Source organism: Taurulus bubalis, assembly GCF_910589615.1.
Source record: "Taurulus bubalis genome assembly, chromosome: 3".
NCBI lineage: Eukaryota > Metazoa > Chordata > Actinopteri > Perciformes > Cottidae > Taurulus > Taurulus bubalis.
In genome coordinates this window covers 9,062,800-9,082,357 of record NC_136591.1, presented here as the reverse complement: position 1 = coordinate 9,082,357, position 19,558 = coordinate 9,062,800, and the positions used below count along the sequence as shown (strand labels likewise).

Genomic DNA, 19,558 nt, shown 5'->3' with positions numbered 1-19,558 from the left:
TCTACAAAAGGGAGGAGCGACACTGTTGACCACCATGGGCGGATTTTTGATTGTTTTTTGTAATGTCCGCTTCTCCCTTTTAGGACTTTTATGTAGGGAGCACCATAGAGAAGCAGTGATGAGATTTGGGTTGAAATTGAGAAAACGCGATCCAGATCAAAAATGATGTATTATGCTTTAAAATGACCCCCGTCTGCCGATACATTTTCTAGGCCCTCGCTGCTGAGGGATATTGGATCGGCCAAGCACGGGGCATGCAATGGAGATGTACGCCACTTCTGGCACGGTGCCCCAACTCTCCCCTGGCCCCACGTCATTCATAAACATGACGGATTAGCTGTGATATTCTTCCATTTACAACATAAGCAGAAGGGAGTTGGAGGAGGGGAATGAAAGCAGAGAGTGAGTGTTAGTGTCAGATGCCCCTAAGGGGTATAGTACTAAAATGGATGGGTAAAGAGGGCGATGAAAAGCCGAGATGAAGCAGGAAGGGCGGAAAGGGGGCCTTTCTCTGCAGGCCTGGCTGGGCAAGCAGCAAGGCAGGCAGGAAGCCAGGCACAAAGCTCCATTTACGTTCAGATGCCCCCTCCACCCTCTTTTTGCTCTACAGACTACACATCAGCGCAGCCAGATGTACTGTTCGGAGTAAAGATCACCTAGGGGAAAGTGGAGAGGGCGTAAAAAGAGATTTCAGGACCTTTTCAACCAACAATCACGTCTCTCTACCACACCGGCATTGCCTTTTGCATTTGCCTTACTCAGTGTGTCTGCATTTGCCTCCATCCAGCCGCAGCTCATCTGAGACTTTAAAAGATGCTTGATGTTAAAGACTCTCCCCTAATATGTATTTGTCTGTCTCCCATCTTCTCTGCCTTCTGTCCCTCCCCAACCCTCTTCAGGATTTCGCTTTGCATATTCCATTTGCTGGTTGTTACCTTGAGCAATGGTTCCATTTGCTTCAGAAAGCAGTGCCACATTTATTCAGAGTTGGGGAAAGACAGAAAAGAAAATTCTGCTCCCTGTCATCTCATCTGCCATCAGCACTTGTTCTGGTATTATTAGCAATATTCAAAGGAGATGGGAGAAAACGATTTGACAACTCTTTGAATTATCAGCCAAACACAAAGGTAAAATGGATGTTGCAGACTTTCTCTCAACTCCATAAAAAACACACTTTAGGAAGCGTTGTCTTCTTTTTTTCTCGCTTTTTTTTCCCGAAACAGTCCATCAAGCATCATTCGATCCTCTTGAGTGCATTAAACATTCACAAATAAAGAGGACGTGGCAGGGAATATATACACAACCACACACGACCTTCTCCTTGGAGACCCCCCTGTCACTTTGAAGCAGATACTGCGAGACATGTTTTTGTCTTTCAGGCTTTTCTTGTATATTCACCCTTTTACCGCCCACTTGGGATGACTATATGATGCTTGATGAGTCAAAGTTTAATAAAGTATACGTTTGTGTCTCAACATTTACCGTAAAATAATATTTGATTGAATTGTTTTGTCTTTTCAGGGGAAGCTTATAAAAGGCCAGAAGCTGGAGGCGGAGAGAGACTCAGCAACCGGTCCAGTCTGCCGACTGGGCAAGAAACGAGACAGAAGGCAAGACTGTGAGACTCTGAGTTGCTTCATTAAGCTTCATGTACTATACATTCAGAAGCAGGTGGGTCAGGTTGATCAAATGGGCATTTCTAAAGGCTTTGGCTTGGATTGTCTCTTGGCATATCATTTGAGCATTACCAGAAACCGGTGTACGTTAAGGTTAAATGGACTGAAGGGGACAATTTGTGTGTGTGGTGTGTATTACTTTACGAGCAAGAAAGCATCCCATCAGCTGCCAGAATGCTCCCACAAAATCCTTTGAGCTTTAATCACTTTAAGCATTTTGCGCATGACCAGATATCTGTATGGGTCACGGCCCAGGACTCTTCAATTTGAACATGGTATCATCAGACCCAGACGAGTACTCTGGGAGACTCGCCGTATAAATGTCTGCGGGAACCGACTTCATACAAGTTCACTTCCTTCTGAGAAAGGGAAAACTGAGCACCAGCCATTTCAATAATTGATAGAGCTAAAAGCTTGCTACAGGAGAGGGGAGTATAAAGATTATTCATGCTTGCTGGCATCCTGCAGAGAAGGACCTCTTGGCTCTCAAAGAGCCCTAATGGAAATCAGGGTTATATCAGGCTTCTCAAATTCATCACACGGGCATTCTCCCCAAACATGAAGAGGGAGGATGATGGGTGTCACAGCAGGCAGTGGATTGCATTGTTTTATTATGGAGATTACGATATTGAGGCCACATGTTTTGAGATTTGACAGCTCGGGTTTACCGCAGATGAAACTTGTGATACACGGGTTTTGTCCCTCTTTCCTGCAGCCATAAAATTTCATTACTAACTGCGCTCATCTTTGACGTACCGAATGTGATAATGTAAAGGCAACTAATTACACCAGAAAATCAATTCTTCCAACTTTCTCAGTCCAAAGTTGTTTGGTTTTAATTAGCGGCTTGAGAAGTTTCTGACATGCATTAGATGCATTAAGGATGACCCTGCAGTACCCAATTAATCTCGTGGAAAACGACTTGAGATCAAAGCTACTAACATTAGAACCCCTTGAATACCTGGCTCAGACTTACATGCTCCTCCTCTTATGACCTTGTGTCCCCTTCAGGCCAGCGAATGAATACGGCTGGGTTATATTCTGCCATATATGGTGTAATTTGCACAAATTCAGTTTTGAGTATGTAGCAAAGGTGAGCATGCTAACATGCTGGACTAAGGCGTGGTCCTATACCTGCTCAACAGTAGCTTGTGACTAAACGGTTAGCATGACTGCATGTAGACTTAGTTTTGGTTACTTAAACATACACAACAATGTATATCCAAGATCTGGAAAAGCAAATAAACATGTTGCTGGTGTCCTAATTTTTTTATTTACTGTTGGATTGTGCTTCCACGAGATGCGGGAAACAATTTGCATGTTTAAATCACTCGTGATCTAATCACACCGCCAGTGCGGTGAGGTCACCGTGGAGAAGAGTGGCATCTAAAGCCAGAGAGGGAAGAAGAAAAACAAACAAACAGAAAACACATTCCTCATTTGTCTGAATCAATAATTGTTAATTCAAGAGGCTGTCTTTACTTGAATTCCAACACATACGAAGCCACGGCGTGTGCAGAGTTATCTATCATGTTCAGTGTGCAGTCAAAGCGCCTTTGTGGCTCCAACAGATGTTTCCTCACACGCTATGCAGACTGTAAAGTCGAACATCCATCTTGTTGGCAGCGGTTATGCCTTAAATCATCTTGCATACAATACAGAACCTGATTGGCTCCCACTATTACCCACACAGTAAGATATAAGGAGGTGTGTGGTTTCTTTTCTCTTCTTTTTTTTCTGAGAAGAGATCAATTCCGGTGAGGACAGTCGACTCCATCTTTCTAATTACAACAATTAATAGCTTGTCATCATATGCTTCATTTCTGTGGCATATGAGGGAGAGAAGTTGGGAATTGAGGGGAGAGTAGCATCAAATAAATATTGGCCAAATCCCAAGCAATAACTCCTGCCAGTGGATATTTTATGAAACTTCTAATGGAAATGAAGATAATTGATGATCTGTGAAGTTAGTTGCGCTTAGTCCCGATTTGTCCCGGCATGCTGAGGTGAGAGAGAGAAAAAGCATGTTGGTTTCTAAGAAGAAAAGAAAAATTTCACTCATTCATATGAAAAACCTGCAAATGCAAACGTGGCTTCTGAAACACCGGAACTGGTGACAAAGAAAAGCATGTTTAAAAGTGGGGTAAATCAATACCCATTGTGCTTCATAGTGGACCGGCCACTTAGGTCGTACAATTCCTTCAGACCTAAAATGCTGTTCCAAGAAGTCTATAATGTCATAGTTTAATGAAACAAAAAAGTTAAACTCCCAAAATGAGTCAGCATGTTTCCACAGCACCACTTTTGGAGGAAAAATGTATTTTTTTTACAAAATTGAGTGTTCCATGTGGCAGCCCAGGTCTCGCCATCTATAGAGCTCCCGCCAGTAAACCAACCAATTGTATGGTAGCTGCGGCCCCCCCGCAGTAATTTCACAATAGTCACTTGCTTCATCCCCACTGCATCCCTTGCTCCGACAGTCCGAGACAGCTGACACAGCATTTATCTCGCGAAGCAATTTGAGCATGCAGACCGGCTTTTGTTCATCCCTCACTCTGCACTTGGAGGAAAGAAAGCCTTGTACATTGAGCAAATTGTGCGGGAGCACTTATATTTAAAAAAAATGGTTATGAATGAGCATTAAGGTACTTAGGTATTTAGAATTATTACTATCAGTCACTCTTTAAAGTTTTGTATGTTGTTTTTTTCAATGCAGTTTGCGTCGACCGCCATCTCGGGGATATCAGTTAACTAGGCTTGGAATTTAAATCGAGCAGCTTTTGGTGTCTTTTATTCAAGTTGTGAGACCATTTTCCTGATGACAATGACAAAGAGCCGAGTGCATACGTTGTCTATGAATAATCCCTGATCGTGGAGCAGCCCCTTTATTGTATAGGGAAAGATCCGTCTCAGCTACATGGCTTCGACCGTGCCATTGCACCATTCCATACAAATGGAAATGATGCATTCTGTTTTTCCGTCACAGGAGAGCGGCTTCCCATTTTCCGCTCCCACTGTCAAGTTGTGCACAGCTGCATAAGTTTGCACGCTTGTGTGTGGGGCACAGGAAATGGCTGTTGACAGCATAATGGGAGTGTGAGGATGCAATATAAATCCTTAATCATGCCTGAATCATGAACTGCAACACTCAAATCCGCACATCATTCTGCTGGAACTACTCCTAGCAGAGAGTGTAGACCTGTGGGGTGGTTTTTTTTGCTACATTTTCTGATTATTTCTTTTGTTTACTTTAGAGAAAATCCAAATGCCCCAACATCGTCTAGCGACAGATATAAAGGCTTCCTGTGAGTCCACACGTGTACTCAGATATCTTGCGCAGGGCATATTCATAAATTAGATCAAATGCCACTTCACTGAAATCATATTCCAGCCATGACACCCAAAATGTGCTGTTTCTCCATTTCTCCATCCCTTCCTATCCTTCTCAATTACATAGCAAATCAAGACAACCTTAATTCAAAGACACGCGTCACATATGAGTCGGTTCATCTCGTAGTTAATCAAAAAAGAGGGCCCCCAAAAAAACGTGTGCACTAACGAAACCGGTAGCTCATGCTGTGGCCTCGCAGATTTGACTCGGGAAATCATTACGTTTCAGGGTTCGCCTTTCATGCAAATCACTTGCCTGCGCCTGGAAGTTCATTGCTAATGGCACTTAGCATCAAGTTAGAGACACATTCGAATACTAATATCCTCCAGTACTTTGCATTTGTCACCTCAAGTCCCCTCTCCTCATAGCATGGCAATTACAACAATGTGCTTTTCCTTCATGGAATTAGGCATCACCCCCTGTGGCGAGCTTCCCACAACAGATGCTTTGCAGTTGTTTCTACAGACCATTGGAGCCCAAATGAACTAAACAGTCACTTTATATGTATTAGGCCTGGTGTAGAAGCGCTTATTTGTATTTGCTTATTTCTTTATCTCCCCAATCCTGCATCACGCGCTCCACTAAAAGGGCCAAAGGAGGAGAGAAATCGTGTTTTTGCTGGTTGTGGTGACAGATCAGATTTAAAAGAAATGTGTCATAGCGTTTTTCAAACTGCAGTTTATGTCATGTGGAATGATGAGTAGCAAACCAGCTGCGCTGTGTGTATTCTACAGTACCAAGTAGCTGTGAAAGGAGGGAGCTTTTTGGTCTCCTAAAAATAATACATAAAGCCTCCTTGAGGTAACCTTGTGTTACCCATACAGAACGCTGCACCCACAATGCAGTGTGTCAGCTTACGCCAAGCTTCCTGAAAGTCATCCTTATGTTGGGTCTTGAAATAATAATATTTAGCCTGGCTGTATTAAGGACATCTACAACTGACGTTATGACTGTTGAAGTGTAATCTCAAAGAATATGGCGAGATAGAGTTCATGTTATCATAGTAATGCTTATCCGTGTCTGTGGCCAGCGCTGTGGCAGCTTTTCCTCTTTTGTATATAATTGATTTTCATCTTGCTTCCTTTCCTTTGTCTATCAAGCCAAGACTGTTATCACTGCTCATAATAATTAATCAGGTCTGTGATTTATTATTTGCTGTTTCACTACCAGTGTGTGTATGTGTGTGTGTGTGTGTGTGCATACAAATACATTTCTGTCAGACCTACAACACATCAGATGTCAAGCAACTGTAAATGCTCGACGCGAGAATAGGTTGAATACCTGTTGCGTCATTACAAGTGGTGATGGAGGGTAGTGAAATGGACATATATAGAAATAGTGCAACTTATCATTCACAATGCCAATATTTTTTATATGCATCCACTGGATGCAATGTGAGGACAGGGAGCACCTCCTTTTGTATTTGCAATAACGGCGAGAAAGAAAAAAGCTCTTTTCCTGTTTTTCTATTTTTTTTGGTCCGTGATAGGCCTCTACTCACCTTCAATACATTGATGGGAAAGGAGAGCGAGCAGAAGAGCAAAATGGAAATGGTAATAAACATGCTAATGCTAGGCCGTGGAGCGAGGAAGAGCAGCTTCTGTACCCGTCCCTTAGCTATCTATTTGTGTGTGTGTGTGTGTGTGTGTGTGTGTGTGTGTGTGTGTGTGTGTGTGTGTGTGTGTGTGTGTGTGTGTGTGTGCTTGAAGGGGAAAAACAGAGATAGACAGAGCGAAAGGGAACAGGAAATGCACAGAGTATTGCATGTGAGAGAACGTGCACACGTACACACACCCGCACTTTGTGCTCCAGAGTAAACAGGCGAGAGCTGCATGTGAACGTGCCACCTTTCTCTTTCAATCTGCCTCTGGAGACAGTGCAAAGGGGGTCCTTTTGTTGGCTCATTGGTGAGATAAGAAGCGGGGGGAGTAGGGCGAGCTTCAGAGAGTCGCAGAGCCAGCTTTTTTTTCTATAGGATGGAAGCACCCCTCTCAATAGAAACTCATTTGCCATGTTGTGTAATTGTGGGACATAATGGAGCACACCTCATTCAGGCAGCCCAAGGCATTTTTCTAAAGCCATTTTCTCCATTCTGCACCAAACAAGTCATTCTTTAGAGAGATATTACTCAGCCTTTTAAACTCAGCGGCCACCACATATTTTGCCTTTGAATGGAATGTTGTGTGTAATCAAGATAAAATGTTGCTCAGTGCTTATTATAAAAGCGGTACTTTCAACCAACTATGTATTTGTCATCTGAATACTCTCATTGTTCACTGGAAGTAAACAAAGGGGCTGACCTTTCCCATCTGGATTGTTACACATGTCTGTGTAGAGCAGGCTAGCTATTAACCGCCACCGGTCACTGAAAGGTACTCGCCTGAAGGCAACTTGGGTCTAGAATACTACCATAAACAATATATGCTTGTTAATCAAGTGAGAATATCAAAGATGAAATGCAGAGAGGAAAAATTACTGATTTGAAAATGATTGCTGAGCTTTTCAATGAAACCACCACAGGCTAGGAATGGATGGCTATTTGCATAATTTAACTGGCATCTTAATTATTGTGTCAGGCATCTGTATGCAAATGACTTAAGTCACTTAGAAACAGAAACTTACTCAGCTAAATGGCTAATGGACTAAATCTTATCAAGTTAAAAGACGCAACGTGAGTGTAACCAGAGGCTGTAATTGGGTTTGACGGTGCGCTGCTACAGGAAGAAACAAAGAGAAAGGACAGAACAACAAGTACATTCAAGATTACCTGGGTTAGCTGGGAGAAAAAGTGCATGTTAGATGTGTGTGTGTGTGTGCAATTGTTTTTCTTTCGAGGTTGCTGAGACCTACCACGTAAAACAGTGAGTCTGGTGGTCGCGCTCGTCTCTCCAACACTGTTGGAGGCGACACATTCGTATATGGCTTCATCTCGGGGCGTGCGTAATGGCTGAATTCTTAGCACTGATCCAGAGCCGTCGTCGAACTCTATCACCTGCAGGTGCGAGAGACAGGATATGTTAAAGGAGATTTTTTGGTTCAGAATGGGCGAGGGACCTTCCGCGGAGACGTAAGAGACAACACTGTCGAGGACATTTGGCTTTCGACACTGATGGTGATTGACAAAATGCGCTTCCCATGACATAAACAAAAGCTGCTGCCTACCTTACATTGAGCCCTAGTGATGTTGTGGTTATACTCTACACATACATGTGCAACAAGTAACATCAGGATGTGTGCAGTATTCAAATGTGTTCATAATATGTAGGTACTGAGCATATTAATGAACACAAAGTATAATTTTGCCTTTTGGTTGTAGATATGTCCATTTGTTATGTGTTCAGACGTGCTGTCTTTTAGGTAATGAACTATTCTCTATCTAAATAACTAATGCGGCTGACTAACTTTAAGAATGGGGAAAGTTAGGGTGGTCAGAATCTTTACTTGGATATCGGGTTGGAGAGTGAAATTGAAATCTTAATGTGTCCCACTCTTAAAGTTAACACTCTATCCCTTGGAAATGTGACACACTGGATTGTGTTAATGGGACAGAAACAAGCACAAACAGTTAAAGGTGGCTTGATAAACAGTAACGGACAGTTGTACCATGAGGTGAGATAGTGGTACATAAGACAGGACCGACTGTATTGGACGAACGACACATAAAATGCTCACAAACAGGTGTTTGTTGTAGCTTATACAGCTAGTTTTGCATGCTACATGTTGTATACTCACTGATTTCTAGAAAGCCCTGTGTCATAACTCACTCTCTTTTAAGCATAGAGGTAGATTTCAATAAAGATATGCCTGAGACCTCTGCTCCACACACACACACACACACACACACACACACACACACACACACACACACACACACACGCGCGCGCAGAGGCCTACAAACATTTTAAAAGTTCACAATACATCTGTGCATGTGTTAGTTAACAATGCACCTCAACATTTCATTGGCCGAGCTATAGCGATGTCGGCATTCAAGCTGACAGCAGGTGATGGTGAAAAAAAATGTAAATGCCCTCCTTTCATAGTCAAAGCAGCAGAATTAGAAAGGAAGTTGCGAGACTTCTAAAAGGAAATGGGTTTTTGTTAGAAGATGAGGAGGCAGTGCATGATTGAATGGGCACGGAATGGTGACAGCCAGCAAGCCTTGTGAAGCAATGAGAGAATGAAGACTAGCGCGTTAGCATTCAGCACGACGGGCGACGCAGTGAACTCTGATAAGATTAGATTTCTGTGGGCATGAGATGCAAAGAAAAGGCGGGAAGAGATCTCCGAGCTCCGTTAAGCCATTGCTGCTTTGCAGTAGCAAGCAAATACGGCATCTCGAGCGGAGCGTGGAAAAAGTAACACCGTGATAGTCCCGAGGACTGACACAGAAATTAATAGAAATCTTATCAGTGTTCTGCAACGATGTGTTATTTCTCATGGGTATTGAGCCCAAGTGCAGATTAAAGCTGACCAGAAATCAAAGCTTCAGCCAAAATAAGCAGGGTAGGACATGCATTTAGATAAAGATGCCACAAAGCAAGAGGGTATTTCGAAGTAAAAGCGCTACTTCCCTTTTCACTTTGCATAAAGCTGGCAAATGTGGCGTGATGCTAATGTAGGTATCTGGGTCACACCACAAGGTTGCTTTTTCTTCTGTCCAATTGCTCTTTTCTTGTCTTTTTATTTAATTACAAATCGGTCCCCAGATCTTTTGTGTACTTGCTCATTAAAACTCATGCATGTAAAACAAAAAAGCCTAGCCAGCATGGTTATTAGAACCTGCTAATGCTTGGTGGCAAGTCAGGGCGAAAAGCAAGCAGGCTGGGCTTGGAGCGATGGATGATGTGCGAGCAGAGCCAAAAGCAGTGCTTGAAGCATTCCCATTTTGTCGAGCATTTTACATCAGAACAATAGACCTAATACCTCGAATCTCTGGTTGCTGACTTTCTTCCCCTTCTTGTTCCACACAATCTTCGGTCGTGGATCTCCTGTAGCTTGGCAGATGAAGGAGGCCACGCCTCCTTGCACGCCTGTTTGGTCATTGGGGGTTCTTAAAAACTTTGGTGGTGCTGGTGAGACAGGAAGAAAATAAAAGATAACACAAATAGTTAGTAAGCACGCTAAGCTTTGCAGACAGAGCAAGTAATCTCTTTTATCAAGCCACACGCACGAGAAAGAAACAAAGTTGCAGATTTCCGCGTGAGGAGGTCAAGAAAAGAGATTGTACTGACATCATTGTATGAGTGGAAATGGAGGATCAGTGATTACGATCAGAAGTTAAGACAGAGGGCATTTTATCTTGACTGGGGGTATTTCTACGTAACTGTGAGACTGTGAAGCATAACTGAGACTTTGGAGAGAGTTTTAAAGAGGAATTATTTTCATTTTTGTGGGGACGAAAGAAAGAAAGGGTTGAGATCAATCACTGGAGAAAAGAAGTTCATATACATGCTGTTTGATTAGATCTGATTGTGGTAAGATATTTGAGTCTGTGTCAAGGCTGCAAACTTTTTGTAAAGAATAGTAAATTACCTCTTCCCTCATTGTAGTACTATTTGATAATGTTCCAAAGCAAATGTGGTAAACATATAGTGGGCTGTATAGAAACTGTTCACTTAGGATTTAGATTGTTCACTACACCGTACAGAGAAGGCTACAATGGAAATCACTACTACTTGTAACCCTTTGCTGTGTTATGTGTAATTAGGTGTTCAAGCCGCTCGTGAGTAACTCATATATAATGCCACTAAAAAGGGAAATACATTCTTAAAATTAGGAAAAACCTTAAGTGTCATTCAAAAGTAATCTATCTTGACGAGCTGTTACGACTCACACGGTCTACATGCTGGATGGACATAAACCATGTGGCCATGCAGTGTTTCTAACAACATAGGCTGACATTTCCCTCACTGTTGAAGAGAAACAGAAGCTTGCCTCTGCGTTCAGTAGCAGACACCACTAATCTCTAGAAAACCACCAATCAGAACGTGGGTTGCGCCCCGCACAATCCAGACACGAACCTGATAAGAACCTGGCAACGCTCTGATCGTCGATGTGAGCATTCTGTTGCTCCTAATTGGTCCCTCGACTCAGTCAAGTGTAAAGGCAATCAGGATAGAAATGCAAAAAATGCAGGGGAGTGGAGGTGAGAGAATAGCAGAGTGGAACAGTGTTTGCTTTGTGTGGACGTGGACAGGGACGTTCCCATCTACTGCGGTTGCTTCACCAGCGCCGTACAATCGCGTCTGTTCAGGCTCCGATCCCGATAGCGGCGAAGAGAGCTGCAACCACATTCTTGTTGTTTGTCAAGAAAAAATTATTCCCCAATAATATCCAGGTTTGGTCAGCCATTAAAACGATTCTCAATTCAGTTTCAATTCCAAGAAATTGAGTTGTTTCTCATGTTGTATGGGATGAGTAGGAAGCTTTCTCTTCTTGATGAGATTTTTATTTTGAGATTTACATTCCAGCTCCATAATAATGATCAAGGCTAATTTCAATAATGCTGTAGTGCTTAGTCAGACTCCCCTAGTATTTTCATCTAAAGCTCGAGTACCGGCTTCAGTGGGAGGTGCAGCTCCATCTGTCCCCCTGCGGAGCAACTGTTTGCCTTTTATCAATCACTTCAGCAGGCCATTAAGGGCCACACAGCTGCGGTAATGCCAACCATCTGAATCACCTCATCTGTGAGTGCAATTGTGCCTGCCCGTGTGCCTGTGTGTAGACTGATTTCCCCTCCCAGATTGTACTGCCCAGCAGCAGCAGCAGCAGCGGCGGCGGCGGCGGCGGCGCTGCGAGAGAGGGACAAATTAACCTGCGGGCTTCACAGAGAGGTGACATAACGTGTGGTCAGCAATCAAAAGGGGCGAATAGATAAACAGGCAAGCAGCTGGGCTTCCACCGGGCAAATGAGTCGGGGGAAATCACCTGATTGCCTCATGGCATGCGCACATACATAAAAAATAAACCCACACACGCTTCTCGGAGGCTCTCTCTCACCTCGCACGCTGACAGATCTGACAGGTGGGAAGCAGAGTTGACACTGTGTAATTTGTACGTGGCAAAAAAGCACCATTATATCTGAATTTGCACTTTATCTCGTTGACTTTGCCGGGGTGTGGTGCGCATTGTCACCCAGCCAAGAGGGTGCTGATGGGTAATTGATATGCTATCGGGGCTGTTTTCGCTCCGGGGCCATCCATTATGGCTCGGTGCGTCTCCCCACGCCGGCTGTGATAGACTACTAGGACATGTACGGGAGATCAGCACTGGAGGTGGGGGGGAGAGTCATCGCACAATGGGGAGTGATTGAGGCGTGACATGGAGGTAATAGTGTTTTCACAGACATGGCCGCTGATAGCACCATCATACCCCCATTTTAGGTCTGCCGCTGACAAACATCCATTTTGGTCGACTCCTCGTATGGCTGCGGGTAGACAAAGGCTGATTGAAACCTCTGTTTTCTCTCAACAATGCCGTGACGAGAACCTTGACAGCGACTAAAATGATTTGGTCTATGAACAAACATTGTGCATGCGGCACGAAGACACCTTTTAACACAGAACCCTGATTTTTCAAGAATTGTGTTGGAAAACTGCAACAACCATTAAAACACAAACACTTCTAAATTAAGAAAGTGGAAAGATGAATCTGCAATCATGTTAATTTCTAACAGAAACTAATGTAATTAGTTCAGTGTGCGCACACTGTTTGGCCTTTAATCAAATCAGATACATCTCAATTGAACTGCTATCTAGTCAAAGCTCCTGTTACCTCTGCAGAATGTTTGGATCTCTTTTGAGAGGTAACCATTAATTAATACCGGGGATAGGCACCTGTTAATCCAGTGCTAAGCTTAAATGAGAAGCAAAGCCTGTCACAAGCTAAACGGTTGGTGACATGGGCCTGTGCCTGTTCTCCCTTGAGGTCATAGTGTAACCTCATTCACATCGCTGCCAATGGAAAGGAAGAAGAGCGTCATAGCATCCTTTGCTCTATTTTTCATGGATCAATGCCATGTTAATAATTCGGTGGCTGACTGAGAGCCTTTACCGTTCTTAAGAACACCCATGTCCGCAGGGCTGAGGGGGCAGAGCATTTCATGCCTGGAAGTACATATTTTTTTAATGGGAAGACATAAATGGAAATTGGAAGCCTTCAACAATGTGGGAAGCACATTTTACTACTGTTGCTTCTTCTATAAACTATCCTTATTAACATTCTCCCCCCTGTTGAGGCCTTTTAAAACTACCATTTAAATTCAGTGGTCTGATCAATCAGTAAGATGTTCTTAGGGGATCCCCACCACACTGGGACAGCTTTTTGGGGGGTTTTGGTACTAGTTGGTTTGAACCAGCAGTGAATTAAATGCTTCTGTTCTGCAGAACTTGGGGAGAATTTAAGGAACCTGTTGCAGAGCGAGACTATAAGCTGAGTGGAATGCAAAACTGAGGCCAATGATATCATATTTTTGTATTATCACGCCAGACTGGGAGAATAGTTGGGTTCAGAGCATCTTGCGGATCTGCATCTATTACAAGTTTGTTTGATATTGGCTTAATTTACAGCCAAACATGCATTTAAATACTGTTCTCAAAAAGATCAGTCTGGGTTTCATTCATAATGGGCAAAACAGTTCAAGTCATCAGGGCTCCGCCATGACTAAAGTTTGATCTGCCAAGCCATTAAAGAGCATGAATCAAAGAGTGGAGAGACGAACATTAATAAACCCACTTTCAGTTGGAACCTCTATTCGGCACAGACGCCAGTCCAAGACGGCTCGGTTTTCACAATTATACTGACTGACATATTCAATTTCATTTGCATGAAAAGGGCCATTTCCTCTCTGAATCTTTAACTTGCAGGGTGAGGTGGGGTTGTGGAGGGCGATAATTAATCCTAACACATTGGGTGGCAGTCTGCAAATACCCAGCTCCATTTTGGACATACTGGTGGAAGAAAGGAACATTTAAAGATGCCATTAACCTCATTCGACATCTTTAAGCCGCAGCCTATCAGTTCTGCGCTATTGATGAATTGTCACAATGGCTGCAAGTGGTGCAAATAGGACTGAAAGGGGTGGCTAATGTTGGAAGAGGGTGAAAGGGATGCACATCATATACAGTTCTAGGACATTTTACTTCAACAATTTCACTATTGCAGTATTTAAATTTGAATAAAGAAAGGTGCAGAGGGATGGGTTTGTTGGTCATTGCAGTTGTGTGGTTGATAAAGTAACACCACCTCGATGGATTAATTTACTTCCCATATAGTGTTCAGAAACATGTGACTTTGTGGCATGATGCAGACGTGCAAACACCGAGATAAACAATGCAAATATAAAAAAGAGAAGCTAAACCGCGCACACATTACATTACAATACACAGCGCTCTATCTGCAGCATTATGATAAAAAAAAATGTGCCTTTTGTAATACTGAGGAAACAAACTGCACATTGTATGTGCTCACAAAGCAGAAAGAATGAAAAGGAATCAGAGCTTAATTAGAACTGTTGGCTGATTTGAATTGCATGCTCATCGGTAATCTGGCCTTAAATGGAAACTGAAATTCTTATTGCAATTAGTGATTACTTGAAAAGGGATATTGCTCCCGAATGACTGTTAATTACTGGATCAGGAATAGTACATTAATTCAGTGCAGAGGTTTTAATGCAGTGCAATGATGGGGACCTGCTCCTCCATCAATATTGTGCTGCTTGTCACACATAATGAAGTTCATAATACAAGCCTTCTCCTACACTGTTCCCCCCACCTCCCAACTGCTAAAATGTGCTCTCTCAGCAAAATTCCTAACAGTCATTATGTAAAACTAATTCAATAGAAGATACAAAAATGCAGCTTAATGACACATTAATATTGAGACTGCATGTGGATACGAGGACTGCGGGTCCATTTTGCGATGGGGTCGGGGTCTCTTATTTGGCTCATAAGCCGCCAAGAGTCTCCCGTGAATAAATAAATGCATATCATCAATTACAACACGGCTGCTTGTCAAATATTTATCCCAATGACTGAGATGGCATAAATCATATTCCAATGGGACTTCCTTAACCCCACTAAGTGTGTGTTACTCATTCTCGCTGGCACTGCGATGCAAGGCCTCAGCTTCTGGCAAGAGCTGTGCAGGAGTTAGGGCACTTTTGTACAGACAACAGCAACAGCTTCAAAAAGAATGGCTAATGCACTTGTCCCACATTTAATGGACTGACAAATTATCTGACAAGAGGGGTGGGGGCTCCAGAGGTGCACTACCTATCATACACATACAGCAACACACTGGTACACACTCTCACTCTCACGTTAGAATATTCTCGCTGCACGGAGACATTGCGAATGGGTGAACAATATTAATAAATTGGGGTTCGGGACATTCTGGAAGGTTCCATAAAATAAATATAATGGGTTTATTTATGGAACAGTGCCGATAGTCTTATTCTGTGTTTCATGGGATGAGATGGCATCTGAAAGGTCCCCCTTGTTGAATTATCATTGAAGATGAAGCAAAAGCCTCGCAGTTCTGCAATGACAGAACGTCAGTGATGTCGTTTTTCCCCCCCCGTGGTATATAGCAATGTTTGCAGAGCAAAACGTGTACCCCTTTTTATCTCTCTCCCTTCCTGTGTGTGTCTCTCTACCAGACACAAACACACATACACACACAAGCTACCGCCATCTCCCACGGGACACATTAGCCATGTAGAGGGATCCAGTTTGTCACTTAATAAAACGGCCCACTCAAACAGATGGCTTTGTTCAAACGGCCCCCAACGCTTTAAAAGCTGGAACTGAATCGCTGCTGTGGCAAATCCGACACATGAAAGCCCACCTCCCTTTGCGGTGGAAACCAAACAGAAGGAAACATATAAATATTGAATTGTGCCACTGTTGGCGCGAGACCATCCGCAAGAGAGAAGAAAAAAAAACGAGAAGAGCAGGGGGAGGGAGGTAAAAAAAAAAGATGCTGAACATCTGGGCTGAGGCTGTCGAACGAAGACGCAAAATAATACACAGGCTTAGATTTCAATAAAACATCCTCCCTTATTCATTTGTCTATAAATACACATTTATGTGTGATCATTTGAGGGAAAAACTGTAGATTAAAAAGTATGAAATTTGGATTTGTTTGTCTTGCTTGTTTTTTCTCCAACATCTGGAAAAAAGAGAGACCATAGATAAGTAATTCTAATTGTGCAGGCTTACTTGGTAGTCAGCGCAGTCTATTTGCAAAAAGTTAATTATCTGATAGGATAGGCAGTGGCAGCCACTAACACAGAAAGCCATTCGTTCATTCTGTTATCCACGAGGCAATGGAACGATTCATTAAATGGCAGTGCTGCAGCAAAATGGCCAATAGTTATCATGCTGGGGCTGCACAGACTTGAAAAGATGTTAAAAATGGCAAAAGTGATAAACATTCTTTGGCCTGTCGGCTTACTGCCAATGTAATCATGTGTAGATAATAAGTGGAAATGATTGTGTATGATTCAGACGGAAATGATTGTGTATGATTCAGACGCTTATACCATGTGATGTAAATCTTATGGGAGATTGATATGGAAATATCACCATGACTGCATGTGCAGATGAGAATCTACAAAGCTGCTGGCTTTCCACTACATGTAGCAGAAATCAAAAGATATGGATGAGGAAAAGTGGAATGGAAAATCAAATAAGCAATGTGTTTGACTGGCTGTACTCAAGAGATAATTACATTATGCTTGGGCCTGTCCTACTGTATGTTTTGACAGCATAAACTTCACATAATTGTCTTTGCCCTCAACCACGGAGCGGAAAAAAGCTTGCTTCATATTTTTTCTCTGTAGGAGCAGAGATGGATTAGTTGCAAATCATTCCAGCGATTCGGCATTGTATATTTAAACAGACTTTAATTGTATGGATAAGTTGTGCCAAGCCTTTTGGATGCCAGTTGTAGGGCCAGAAGAAGTAACACATTCCCGGCACTGTGTTTTCTCAAGCGCTTACAGGCTAACTAGCTCATGCTCCAGCAATCCCACTCTATAGCTTTGTAGCTCAGATATCGTGTGAATGTCCCCAAGTTCAGCAAAGGAGGTTTCACCTAAACCAAGCTCTTCGGGGAAACAATAAACAGGCCTTTTTCTCGCATCTACTGTACGTCCAACCATCACATACTACCAGTTTTCACATTGTAAAGTGCAGGGAATATTTCATAACTCTGTTGGGAATACATATGGACAATGTTGGAATAGGAAACTACAATTTAAATGCAGTTTAAAATCTCGGCATACTGTTCTCTGCAGCGAGCCGTCGTCATGGCTATCCTCAAAACCCAAAATTATTACTGGGACAAAGAATATGCAGGGGAGGTACCACAAACAGTCACTCAAAGACCAAAGTGACCTTTCACAGGGCACTAATGTTATGCAGCAGTGAAGGAAGAGTTTACACATAAACGAGAGGAATAATAATGGTTGTGATTGAAATAAAAATAAAAAATCACCTTTTCATTTCGGAAGCTACCGATGAGTGTGATCTGTCCGAATATATGAGGGTAAAAGCATTCTGAATACTATTAATTGAGATAAGTATCGTATGAATGTAATATTGAGTGATGTTATGTTATAAGAGTAGCGCAGTGCCGTTGACTATCAACCAAGTCTTGTTATACTGAGCCTTGAGCTGCTAGGTTTAAACGCTAGCTTCCTATACGGATTAAGGGTGCTTCGATCGTGCTCTTGGGGCCGATCACCAATCCCTAAAAGCAGAAAAAGACAATACTGACTACAGGCTGTATTTCGAGTTTCCAATTTATTGTGGACCAGTATTTATCTGAGATGAGAAAATGTCATGGATTGTCAACCGTTCATTTATTGGCAAGCAACGTTGGCAACATATTCCACTTCAGTGTTTTTCACAGAATTAGATTGTCTTTGTGGAGGTATCTGGGGATCAGTCGCTAAAGGCCTGTCAGTCTAACAAGGGGTTTCTGCCGCCTGATACCAGGAACTATTCCTGGGTGAGCTGATTGCAATAGCATGCCATGGGACGTTCACTCCCCAGCGCGTTCTATTGTTACAAGTCTTCTCGTCAATCAGATGGCTTCGGACGAATACAAAAAAATAGTGATGTCGCCAAATATTTTTGGGGCCCAAGTGTATATGTGTGAAAAATACTGCACAATATCTCGCTGCAGACACTTTCACACATAAGCCCTGTTTGTGCATAAATCCTGCAATCCTACTGCTTATAAATGAGTCCCCTCATTACCGTCTTTGCCTCTTTTTTTTTACGCTTACCCAAAAAAGTCACCATAATGCTTTTTATATAGCATGCCAACGTGTCACACAACTTCTAACGTGTGTGCAGTCCCGCCGTGCGGGCTGTCACTTTTATGCTGACGTCGATTCAGATCTGTGACAAACACCGCTGCGGGCTTAGTGGACGATTAACAATGCCCGCTACATTTTGTCTCTACTTTTTATACAGAAAGGCGAGGAAGAATAATGTCTGAACAGTCTTGAACAGGCTGTGGAAAAGAGGCTTTAGAGACTCAACTCCAAACTCCAGCAAAGCCATTTTCTGATCGGCCTTTATAGAGACCACTAATCCAGCTATTTAGAACAAACATCGTCTAATAGCGATCAGTGGACCAGCCTCAGTGCCGATGCAGGGATTGGATGTCTTGAATGGCTTAAGCAGTACGTTAGTTTCAATTCTTTTTCAATTCACGGTATAATGTATATATATGCTTATAAAGCTGTACACATGCTGTTTGATTTAATTTGTCAACTTCCTGACTCCCTGGTTGATTTAATTTAATCAAAGTTCATAAGATAATTATTTACTAATAATAAAATCATAATAATTGTGGTCAAAACATTGCCTCTGAGCTGCAGCATTTCATATAATATATGTCAAAATTCCAAGCAAATGTTAAATGGAAAAAAAAAATACATTTCAAATGATTAGTCATAATACTGAAAAATAATATTCATTGTCTTTGTTTGTTTTGCATTACGTGAGTGACATGCAACACTGCCGGATAACACATTAGCTGTGTATTAGAGTCTTGTTTGTGTCAATATGTCTCCAACTAAACCACATGCAGTAAATCTAAGTTGAGGTCTTTGAATTCCTAATTGCAAACCCCGAAAGAAAAGTGTTCTGCTCTTGTGTGTGTGGCTACATCTTTGAAGAGCTACAGTTGGGAAACAAATGAGGGTGGGTGGTATCAGGGTCAGCCTGGCGGATGGGGTTTCACTTGGAAGCAAACAGTGCAATGTCACCCAAGGAGCGAAAAACAACAACCCTCAGGGGACATCATTAAAATACTCCAGTTAAATTAAATGCTTCAGATCACTTAAAAAAAAAAAAAAGGCTCCTCCTTGATGTTTGTGGATATGGGGATGATTCATCTAGAGATGTGTAGAAGTTTGAAGAGGATGACTCTGTATGTGTGTGTGTGTGTGTGTGTGTGTGTGTGTGTGTGTGTG

The 19,558-nt window shown here is 42.5% G+C and overlaps 1 protein-coding gene across 1 annotated transcript in view; it reads right to left on the bottom strand.

The window, feature by feature from the left end:
• Positions 1-19,558, bottom strand: part of LOC306733615 (receptor-type tyrosine-protein phosphatase delta) — a gene marked incomplete at its 5' end in the record, with an annotated part of 88,910 nt that overhangs the window by 55,568 nt on the left and 13,784 nt on the right. Inside the window, 2 exons of the mRNA XM_079214884.1 lie at positions 7,918-8,059; positions 9,991-10,136. Of these exons, the coding sequence (XP_079071010.1) occupies positions 7,918-8,059; positions 9,991-10,136 (288 nt within the window). The remainder of the gene's footprint in view (positions 1-7,917; positions 8,060-9,990; positions 10,137-19,558) is intronic.